The 12,505-nt window shown below is 35.3% G+C and overlaps 1 protein-coding gene across 6 annotated transcripts in view; it reads right to left on the reverse strand.

Moving 5' to 3' along the window:
* Nucleotides 1–12,505, reverse strand: part of LCLAT1 (lysocardiolipin acyltransferase 1) — a 192,713-nt gene that overhangs the window by 79,016 nt on the left and 101,192 nt on the right. For all 6 annotated transcript variants that reach the window (XM_072770666.1, XM_072770663.1, XM_072770662.1 and 3 more), the window contains one exon: nucleotides 2,123–2,269. In XM_072770666.1, coding sequence (XP_072626767.1) covers nucleotides 2,123–2,269 — 147 coding nt within the window. The remainder of the gene's footprint in view (nucleotides 1–2,122; nucleotides 2,270–12,505) is intronic.

A 12,505-nucleotide genomic window follows, 5' to 3' on the forward strand; every position in this document is an offset into this window, starting at 1 on the left:
GAAGACCATGATTTATTCTAGATCAAAACTACCTGTATAATCCTGTTTCAAAAAAATTTTTTTTTTCTTGAAAGCTTCCGGATCTTTTTTCTGTATTTGGCAAACAGTCTAGCTTTTAAAAGTTGGTTTTAAAATATAAATACCATTTTAACTTTAAAAACATGCGATTGTATCATGTAATGGTGAGTACTCTGAACCCTGAAAATATGCCATTAGGTGTTAAGTTCATCATGTAAAAAAAAAACACTTAAGAAAAAAATAAGAATGAAAAAGATTTTAATAAGTTTATATATTTTACAGGCTCTAAAGACCTAATATATAAACATTTTAGCATTAATATACCATAAAGTATCAGCAATCCCAGAGCTCTTTTTCCTATTAGTTTTTAATTACTAAAAACTTCCAAAGCTGCCATTCTTTTGTGTCTGCTTTGGCATTCACAAATATCAATCCATCTATCATCTCAGTAAATTATTTTCTATTATATAGTTATATTTCAACCCCCAAATTTAAGTATTATACATTCTAAAGTATTGTAAGATTTGAATACAAGTATCTATACATTATAACTTCCTAATGGTAGTTTAGCTCTGGGAATCAATTAATTTATAACTTACAATATATTTTCAAGCTTAAACAATATGTAATCATATTATCCTCAATATTATCCTCTGTGATCCAACTACTTTTAGAATCTTAAGTATAAAAATCAAACCTATATAGTAAGCATTATTTTAGTACATAAAACTATCAAGTAAAAATTGCCATGATTCATTCAGTTCTGTTCCATCAGTAACAGAGAAGAGCTCTTTCTTGGTATCAATGGTAAATGTTTCTCAAAATACCTGAATTTCCCTCAGTAGCACAGTATGGCTTATTCACCCATTCACTTAAATAGTTGTATAGTTTGTGTTTTTCATCTTGAACTCTTTGTAGGTACTGAGTTCCATAAATTAGCATGTTCTCCCCCTCTGCAGCCCTTCTCAGTACCTCTTAGTTGCCTTAATCTCATATTGAGGATTTGGAAGACAAGTTCAGTGTTAGCCCTCCATACTATTTGTGATTTTTAGAATTCAGCTCTACTCTGCTTCAAGCTGTCTTCTCTTGTACAGCATTGACCTTTATCCACCAGATCCTTCTCAAATTCTGCTGTATGTTTCTTGAAGTAACCAGGGGATTAACAGTTTTAAAATTTTGCTCTTTTGACTTGGATTCCACAGAACTGCTTCCTGTCCAAGCTTACCCCACCCTGCCAATATTCAATCACAACACTTCTTCAATCTGTCTTAAATCCCAGACTGCAACAGGCAGCTTCATCTGCAAAAATGACCTATGCTTTAAAAAAGTGTGAGAACCACTGATTTCTCACACTTTCTCACACAGTAAGGATAAAAGACTGTATTTGTTTTTAATCTTTTAAACAATTCCTTGAGATTCACTGGCATTCTTGGCCTATGCATGTAGTTTAATTTCTGGGAAGGCAGAAAAGTCCAAAATATGTCCTCCTGTGTTCCCCTCCACAACTCAGTGGTGGTTGAATTTTCTTGAGGACAGGACAAAGTCTTTCCTGCTTAATTAGAGATAAAGCTTTAAAATACCCAGAGAAAGCCAACATATTAATTTAAAACAAAAGATGAAATCGGTTACTATTATATCCTTTTCTTATAAAAAAAATTGAGAAAAAAAGCATAATGAATATGTCTCTTGAAAGAGGACAGAATATATAGAACAGGAAGGGGACTTTAAAATTAGGTTTTGTCCTTCTTAAGATTTCACTGGCTGTTTTGTTTTGTTTTGTTGTGGTTCCATAAAAATAATTAAAAATTCTATAAAAGTAAAAGGCTGATATCTAAAATATATAGTGCACCTTAAAAATACAAAGCACGAGGAGGGCAAGTATGAATAATGACCTCTTGGAGTTGTCCATCATAAATTCTATGGCCTGGAAACCAGGGGTTCTAGGTTCTGATATGCTACTGATCACTGAGTGAATGACCTTAGTGGTGGGCCATTAATCTTACTGGTGTTCAATTATTTCATCTGAAGAATAGAAGTTTAGACTAAGTGATTTCTAAGTTTCTTCATGTTTTAAAATTCTGTGATCCAATCCCAGGCTACCTACCTGTGAGATCAGTCCCTTCAGGGAATATGAGGAGTTGGAGTGGTTCACGGATATCACAAAAATAATCAATCATGTCTTCAAAATGGCTCTTGTCATCCTTCCATTTCCTATGAATGAAGATATACGCAGCAGCCTGCATGGCCCAACCTAGAATCAATTTAACAACAAGCATTTACATATAATTTTATTGCTGATAAAAATAAATATTGAATATTTCAATTTTTATCATAAATCATTTACTATCTTAATAGGCAGCTTATGACATACCTTAAGTTCATCACTGATCTTGTGTTAAAAATGCATAGACCAGAGAATATTTTAAAGGAATTTGCTAAATTCATGGGTTTGCAAAATCCTCAAAAACCTTTGTTCAAGTCAAATCTAGCTATTAAAATAGCAAGGAAAAAAACTTCCCTAATATTTATCAGTAACTCCTCTAAAGTTTTAATAATCCCAACCAGACATTTCAAGCAAGCTATTCACAAAAGATACACAACATGTTATCAGGCTTACAAAACAGTAAGATCCTTGTTCTCAAATCATGTATACAAGCATTCCCTTCAATATTTCCCCTTCTGTATTACTCAACCTCTAAATTCAGCTGCTATTTTCAATTGTAGCCACTTCTTTAGATTTTTTATTTATTTAAGAGGGAGAGGGAGCATGCACATGAGCAGAGGAGAAGGGCAGAGATAGAAGGCGAAGCAGGCTCAGCAGGGAGCCTGACGTGAGACTTGATCCCAGGAACCCAGGATCATGACCTGAGCCAAAGGCTTAAGCAACTGAGTCACCCAAGCACCCTAGATTTTATTTAAAAGGGAAAAGTATAATGCATACTGAACACATTAGCCAGAATACATACTGTGATCACATTCCCTTTATATTTAGGGCAGATCAACCTTACTACTAAAGAGGTAGTAGCCTTAGATGAGCCATGTTTACCTAACCAGCCATCCCTCCCTGGCCAGAAATGACTAGAACTACTGTGGTAAAGTTGATTTAAGGCAGCCAATCTACAGTCCGTTCAACAGTCTATGAACCAGGAAACACTTGGCCCAAACACAATAACTACCATGGCCAATCAAATGTTATCAGAAATTTTACAGGACCATGGAGAAAATATAAACAATATAAACACAAATGGATGGACAAAAGAAAAAAGCATATATTATGATAGCGACAGTTGAAGGAAGACAAAAACAGTACACTGCAGTAAAGAGCTAAAAATTCTGTTGCTGAGATGCCTACAGTTGATTTTAATCCAGAACAGATGACAGCTTTAGTCTCCGCAAGGGCTGGCCAGTCTATGGATCCACCTCTTGGATATCCACAAGAGTCCATCTCCCTTATGGTCAAGTGTATCTTTATTTCAACTAGAGGGAAATAGTGGTAGTTCCTTGTAAACAGAGAACACAACTAAAACAATAGCTAACATTATTTGGTAAACACAATGGTACCCTAGGAATACATAAAATTATCATTAAATTATTTGCTAATGGTTTTAAAAAATTATAAGCCTATCTGGTTTGAATAAGTCCAAACTAGAATACTGTAGTCTACAAATATAAATTAATGTATACCCAACAATTGACTTCAGGATAGGTCTTGCTGCTATACATCCAATTACTACTCACCACTGTCAGTCACATCCATCAGTACTAGATTTGATCCCACACTTAGCCTTCCTACCTGTCCCTCCTCCTTCACTGAGGACACCTAGGCCTACAGTGTAGTATTTTTTGACAGTGTAGCTCTGGAGTGAGAGTGCCTGGGTTAGAATCATACCTTTGCCAGAAAGCAGCTGTTCAGTCTTTGTCCCTCACTGACCCCAAATGTAAAAATGAGCATAATACTGTGATAGCATTTACCTGACAAGGATTGTTGTAAGAAATAAGATTGCTTAGCACAATGTGTCAATAAACAATAACTATTCTCATTACTGAGATTAAGAAGTTATAGTAATACTATATGAAGGAAAATAAAAATGTAACCAAAAAAGTTCCCATTCACCTTAGCCAAACAAAAATGTACAAAAATAAACAACCTGTACAGTCACATAAAGACAACTAAAGAACTGGGAGGAAATGCTGAGAAACATGTTTCTGAACTTTGACCCACATATTAATGATCTCCAAATTTATAATTTATTAGTTTCATGTAATTATAATAAAAATTCCTATGGCATGAATGTGTGTGAGAATTTGAATGAGAGCAGGAAAGACATCATTAAACAGTAAATGTATTACAAAGCAACAATGATTAAACCAGAACAATGCACCTACAAAAAAAGACAACTGGAAAAGAATGTAAGACCTAAAAAGAAAAGCCCTTGAATATGTTAAAATTTTGGCATAGGATATTGACACAATTTCATATCACAAGGTAAAGCATAAGTTGGAGTTTTCTTTTTTAAACATATTTTAAAAGATTTATTTATTTGAGAGAGGGAGGGAGAGAGAATCCCAAGCAGACTCCCTGCTGAATGCGGAGCTGGTGCAAGACTTGATCCCACAACCTTGAGATCATGACTTTTGAGCCAAAATCAAGACTCAGAAATTTAACCAACTGAGCCACCCAGGCATTCCTTTTTTAAACTTTTTTTATTAATGTATAACTTACAGTAAAGTGTGCAGATATTAAGTGTGTATATGTAGAGCTTAATGATATGTGGCCACCATCCAGAGTAAGGTGTTGAACATTTCCAGCATCCCCGAATATTCCCATTTGCCCCTCGGCCAGTTACCACTGTACCACCCCCCAACCAAGGAAACCATTATTTTGACCTCTTTTACCATAAAGCATGTAAATGAAATCACACTGTAGGTATTCTTTTGTCTTTGGCTCCTTCTGCTCAGTTTTGAGCCAATGAGATTCATCCATGTAGTTACAGGTAGCAGTATTTTCTCTGTATTGCTGTACAACAGTCAGTTACATGAATATACCACAACTTATACTCTTGATGGAGATATTTCTTAGCTATTAGGAAGAAAGTTAGTATGGATATTTTCCTATCTTTTTTTGAACATAAGCACCCAGCTTCCAAGTGAATACTAGGGAGGGAAGTGGCTATATCACAGGATTTATGTGTATGCCCAGCCTTAGTAGGCAGCATGTTTTTTGAAGCAATTATACCAACTGACACTTCTACCAGCAACATATAAGCATTCTAATTGATTTATCTATGCCTAGCCAACATTAGCTCTTAGTGGGTCTTTTAATTTTAGCCATTCTAGTCCAGGTATAATAGTGTGAGTTTGCATTTCTCTTTTGATTATCAATGTTGATTGAGAGCCTTTTCACATGCAAAGTAGCCATCAATGTCTTTTTTTTTGTTAAGTGTCTTTCCAAACTTTTTGCACACACAGAAAATTATAGGTTTCAAAGATATAATATGCCAAATATCATCTCTCAATGTTACTTGAATTTTCTCTCCCTTACTGGTGTCTTATTATGAACCTAACAACTAATACTAATGAGGCCCAATTTACAAATCTTGTCCTTATGGCTGATGCTTTTTGTGTCTCACTTAAGAAATTTTTGTCTACTCCAGAGTTGTGAAGATATTATTCTATGTATTCTTCTAGTAACTTTATTGTTTTGACTTTCATGTTTTGGTTTATAATTCATTTCAAATTAATTTTTGTGTATCGTGTGAGGTAGAGGTTAAAGATCTTGTTTTCCATATGGATATTCAATTGCCAAGTATTGAAAGGACCACAAGATCATTTAATTTGAGTAATAAAATATTTAAAAAGCATTACACAATAAATGAAAACATACTGCTGTAAAAAAATGTCAAACAAAAAAATGTCAAACAATACAAAAGTATGTAGATTCAAACAAGAAAATACTACTTTATTACCACATCCATCAACTGCAGGCCCAACAATCATAACTTCTGTTTATAACCACAGTTAACAGTTGGATGTGAATTGATCCACATTTTAAAAATCCATTACATACATGATTGGGATCTTAAAAAACTTAACATGGTACCTCTATACTGCTCTGTGATTTGTTTTCATTTAACGAATCTATACATATGGATCTACTTCATTTTTTTGATACCTGCATTGTATTCTCTACTAGTGCTTCTCAAACCTGTTTTAATTTCTGAACCATTACTAACGGTTGTGTAAAATGCAATAAAATGAATTACTAGAACAGCAATCACACACTTAGAAGTTATAACAATGTCATAACACTCTAACCGTTCCCAAGTACTCTTCCCTGCTTATGTCCTTATCCCAAGGTGAAGCAGTAACAGTTTGCTAACTGCACTGTTACAGGAATGACTATTAACAGGTAGCACTGTTTTGTACAGATATATCATGACCTACTCAATCTGAGAACCTGTCTTTACTAGAAAGGTTTACTCCCTTCACAATTTATTAGGGGAACTGTTTTGTTTTGTTTTTACTGACATAACTATTTATGTTTCATGTTTGTTAGACTTGAGGATTTCTTGTCCACCTTTTCCCCTTTTTTGTCTTTAGTTGAAATTATTAAGTTTTCTCTGCCCCCTTCTTTTGTTCTCTAATGCAGAGGTCAACAAACTATGGACAAAACTCAGCCCACTGGCTTTGAATGGCCCACAAGTCAAGAAGAATATTTTTTAATTTATGAAAATTATATGAAATTCAAATTTCATGTTTATAAACGAAGTTTGATTGGAGCTCAGCCACACCTATCTGTTTACAGAGACTGTCTATGGCTGCTTTCATGCTGCAGTGGCAGAGTGGAACAGGGGCAGGAAAGAGAAGAGTATTGCCCACAAAGCTTAAAATATTTACTGCCTAGCCCTTTATGGAGCAGTCTACTAACTCCTATTCCAAGGGTTTGGAAACTGTATACTCTATTTTGTTCTTTTAATGGTCATCCTTAAAATTTTTTTCAGCTTTCCATTTTTGACAAACTTCTATAATTATATCAGCATGAGTTAAACTGTAATCCCCTCCCCAAAAAAGTATGCTTTCCTCTTGTCCTGTTTTCAAAATTTATATAAACCATCCAAAAGTTCCCTAAAGTTGCTATTATTATTACTAACACAGTACTTATGCTTCACAGAAACTATTCTAGTTGCTTAGACTCAACTCTAAGTTCACCAGCTTCCTTGCTTGTCACCATTTCTTTTATCTTATGTCCTCTATTAGTCCACATGAAGGAATTTCTTTCAAAATATGTTTGAGTCTTTGCATTCCTAAAATGTATATATTTGTTCTCAAATTTTGAGGGCTAGTTTGGCTAAAACAAATCTTGAAATTCCAAATCATTTTCCCTTGAGGATTTCAAAGCTATTTTTCCATGGTCTTCCATCATCTAATATGGCTGCTAAGACATCTGACATCAATCTGATCTGTGTAGATAACCTAATCTCTTTCCCCTCTGGAAGCTTTCATGGTTTTCTCTTTACTTTTGGTTTCATGGAATGTTCCCCATGTGAGTCTAGGTATGGGATTTTTTCATTAATTCTGCTCAGCAGTTGCTACATTCTTCCAATGTGAGTCATCTTTAACACTGGGTATATTCCTTCCATTAGTTAAGAAAATATATTCTCTTCATTCTAACTTTCTGTCTGAACTTATGTTAGCTAGTTGTTAACTTCTGGATTTGTCCTCTCATACTTTTCATCTCCTTTCAATTGACATTGGGCTCAAGGAAAATCCACTGGTTTGATCATCCACCTCACTAATCTGATTCTCAGTCTATTAACTGAGTTTATTTCAGCAATGAAATTTAAAATTTCATTAAATTTTTAATTTAAAATTAAAATTTTAATTTTTAGAACTTACAACTGGTTCTATTTTAAAAGATTTGTTTATTTCAGAGAAAGAGCACACATGTCTGTGCATGTGAGGAGGGGAGGAGCAGAGGGAGAGAGAATCTCATGACCCACCCTCCCCCCACACTGTTGAGTGCCAAGCCCAATGTGGGGCTCCATCTCGCATCCTGAGATCATGACCTGAGCCAACATCAAGAGTCAGACATTCAACTGAGTCACATAGGCGTCCCCAATTGGATCTTTTTATAGCAGCCAATTGTTGTGGACAAACAAAACATATAAGCCATGACAAATACAAAGAGTAACAATTTTAATAAAAATGTTTACTGAAGGATATGCCTGATCCTATTCTAAGCATTTTTCATTAAGTCAATTATTCAAGAACCTTATGAATTAGGTAAAATTATTATCCTATTTAATAATGGATGAGGAAAACTGAGGTACACTAAGACTCAAAGAACTAATCAGCAGTAAAAACCAGTTTCAGAGACAAGCAGTCTGGCTCCAATGCTAATGTTTTTAACCAGTGCACTAAACAGCCTCTCTGCAATATAGACTTGAATCTCTCTAAAGATAGTAGGTAAACATAGTTTAAGTTCTCCTAGGAGAATTATATATTCCTTGGAGGTTAAACTTTCCATTTTTTAATATTATACTCCCTTTAAAGTGGTACATTCTCCACAAATATTAATTCTGGATTGTCTTCATATGCATAAAGAATGTTCTAGACTGGGACGCCTGGGTGGCTCAGCAGTTGAGCATCTACCATCAGCTCAAGGCGTCATCCTGGGTCTGGGGATCGAGTCCCACATCAGGCTCCTACGAGGAGCTTGCTTCTCCCTCTGCCTATGTCTCTGCCTCTCTCTCCATCTCTCATGAATAAATAAATAAAATCTTAAAAAAAAAAAAAAGATTCTAGACTCAATAGTACTGATAGGTAGAAGATATTTCTTCATTCCAAGTGAGAACATCTGTTGCTCCCCTGGGGGAAGAGAGCTAGAGTAACAAGACCTGTGGGGCTGTGCCATGAAACTTTTTCCAACAGTCTGTATGTTTCAGAAATTCCAGAAAGGGAAGTAAAATGACTGCATCAGTCTAGCTCTTGGACCTTCCTCTGAAGATGATTTTTCCCCTTTGTGCCTTTGTCTTCTCATATCTATTTATACATCACTTACGCTTCTGAATCTTTTCTACTTCCTTGAGCTTAAATGTTTTTCTCCCTTTCATAAAAATCACAGGAACACCTTGTGAATTTCTTCTTCCATGTCACTGCCATCAATGCAATACTCTGTGTTTAGCATAATACTCAGAGTTTTATTAACATTCTAGAGATCCTCAAACATACATTTTGGGGACATTTATTTCATATCTCTATGACTAGATAAATAACCATGCAACTGATCATATCCTCTGAAATTTGTCTATTTTATTTGTCTTTTTCATACTTTTCCATTGGAGGACATTCCATCTATCAATTTCTGAATTTCTTAGACAAGGGCTAGGAGCCTGGCAGGTTTATAAAGACAGATTCTGTGGATGCTGGCATGGCTCTGTTACCACTGTCTCCTTTCTAAAACCTCACTAAAGTTATCAGCATTGCCTTCTTCTCAAAGCAGACAGGAGTAATCCCTGAGCATACACTATTATTGCAAACTACCACATAATTTTAGAATCTGGTTTTCCTTGGCTTAAATTCTCTTTTATCAAGTTTTTGAATTCTCTAAAAAGGAAAAAAAAAAAACCTAATTGAGTGTATTTTTAACATTATGCATTCTTTCTAATAAAAAAAAAAAAGTAAGCTCTTCAGACACCTGAGTGGTATACTCAGTTAAGTGTCTGACTCTTGGTGATGGCTCAGGTCTGATCTCAGGGTTATGAGATGGAGGTCACCAGAGGTGGGCTCCATCTGTGCTCAGCAATAAGACTGCTTGAGTTTTTTTTTTTTTTTCCTCTCTCTCTCTCCCCTTCTGTCCCTCCCCTGCCCCTAATAAAATCCAAAAAAAAAAAAGGAAGCTCTTTACACAATTTTTTCTCTTTTTTCATTTTAGTGTAGATGGATATAGTTAAGAGAATCATGAAAATATCTGTGCTACTCACCTAGTGCTCTAAAGACCGGACTTCATTGCTTCTCAGCCTTTTGGCTAAGATCAAGTGTAAAGACTGGATTTCAAAGATAAATTAATCTGATGTGTCACTGTTGTCCATGTATTCATTAATTCATTATGGTATCTACCATAGAACTATAAATGCGAAACCAGAAACCAAATGCAATTTGAAGAGACAAATTGTTCTCTTTATTTTATTTTCAATCCTGAATAGAGGGTATGGATGCAATCAAGGAAATGCTATCCATAGGCCTCTACTAAATGAGAAAGAGTGATATAAACAGATGCAAATTTTTGTATAAACTTAAATCACAGCAATCATGAGCAAATACTGTATTTACCGAGGGTGCAGCTATGCATAACAATAATTTACATATAAATCCAGAACAAGTAATTATTTCCCAAAATTTCAACCTTGGTCACGGTGCTAAACACTATACAAAGTTAGGGAAGCCCTATCTTCTTTGAACTCAACATTTTATATTAGGTAATGTGGTCTACATCCCTCTTCTAAGCTGATTAACTTCCAAGATAAAAGCCACCCTCACTGCAAATTTCATAGACTCCACAAAGAGATTATCATACCTACCTGTAAAGAGCAGAAAGTCCTGCTTGACACTGAAGAAATACTATTTACTGGTGGCTTTTGTTGGCAAGATAAGGCTTCCTGGTTATAAATTTTAGGTTCACAATATTGTGGGACTAAAATGTGTCTTTCATATTGTACAAGATTTGCCATTTAAGAATTTTTTAGATGAACTGCCATCTAAGAAATCTATTCCTATGGAAAATGAATTTCTATGCTAAATACATTACTAGTTCTGTACACTGAGAGAGCCTGTAGCAACTAGCATGTGGTGGGCAAAATAATGTCCCCCCCAAAAAGAGGTCTACATCCTAATTCCCAGAACTGTGTACGTGACATAGCATAAGAGAATCAACTGAATTTAAGGCAGAAGATGACCCTAAATTAGCCTACAGGGTCTAATTATAATCACAGAGGTCCTTAAAAGAAGAAAAAAGAAGCAGAAAAAGACTCATGTTAAAACAAAAGGGATTCAACCAGTCATTTCTGGCTTTAAAGGTGTAGGAAGGGGACCAGGAGCGAAGGACCAAGTATTCAATTGAAGCTGAAAAAAGTCCAGGAAATATATTCTATACAGAGCCTACAGAAAGAAAACAGTCCTGTCAATGCCTTGATTTTAGCCCAATGGGTGCCACCTCAGACTTCTGACCTCCAGAACTTCAAGATGATGTGTACTGTTTAAGCCACTCTGTTCATGATATAAGCACTAATAGGAAACTACTGCAGAGTATCATCAGTGCCAAGATCTTAGTTTCTAACATCATTAAGAAACATAACTAGGATTCCTTACAGAAATGTTGAGTCTAGGGAGGGGGCAAGGAACATATAAGAATCTTATACCACTAGAAAGTTAAAAGGGGGCGGGGGGAGATGGAGGCCCAAAAGGACACAAGAGCCAACCTGCAAGATATCCCACTGGCAAAGGTCATACAATGTTGTCAACAAAATAAATCATACTGAATCATAACCCAAAGAAAAAAATATCAACAACTTCATATTGGTATTTATAAATAAATAAGAAGGGACAAATCTTCTTTACAGAATTACAAATAAAATATGCAGATACATCTCACTCCAGGAAGTAAAGTTTAGTACCCCCTCCACAGCCCTTGTATATGGGCTGTTGTTAGTGAATAAAAAATATGTAAAAAGTAAAAATAGCAACTTCATAATGGAGAAACTTGGCAGGCACCACCTTAAACCAAATGATTACAGTTAACATCACCAGTGATAAGCCATATTGATACCATGGACCTCTCTGAGGAGATGAGAGGAGCACTTCATCTCTGTGGTGCCTTTCCCTAAAACCCATAACCCCATCTGATCATGGGAAAATATACAAACTCAAATTGAAGAACAGTCTATAAAATATTCAACCAGTGCTCTTCAAAAGCACCAAAATAAGGACAGACTGCTACAGAATGAGACTAAAGAAACATGGTGAATAAAAATCCTCAGTTGGATTCTGGAACAGAAAAAGGGCATCTGAAATCTGAATAAGGCAGGTCGTTAATCATATTGTACCCATGTTAATCTCTTGTTTGGACACACATCCCACAGAATCTGGGTGAAGAAAATACAAATTTTTTTTTAGGTATGAGTAAAATTTTTTAAAATATTTTTTTTATTGGAGTTCAATCTGCCTATATAGCCTAACACCCAGTGCTCATCCCACCAAGTGCTCCCCTCAGTGCCCATCACCCAGTCACCCCAACCCCCCACCCACCTCACTTTCCACTACCTCTGTACTGTCTTTGCAATTTTTTTATCAATCTAAAATTATTCCACATAAAAAGGTATTTAACAATCAACTATTTGTTGATCCAAACTTTTGCTTGATTTTTAAAAAATATATAAATAATGGCCACTTAGCATTCTTTTTTTTTTTTTTTTCCCCACTTAGCATTCTA

The sequence above is a fragment of the Canis lupus genome, chromosome 12 (genome assembly GCF_048164855.1).
Source record: "Canis lupus baileyi chromosome 12, mCanLup2.hap1, whole genome shotgun sequence".
Taxonomy (NCBI): Eukaryota; Metazoa; Chordata; class Mammalia; order Carnivora; family Canidae; genus Canis; species Canis lupus.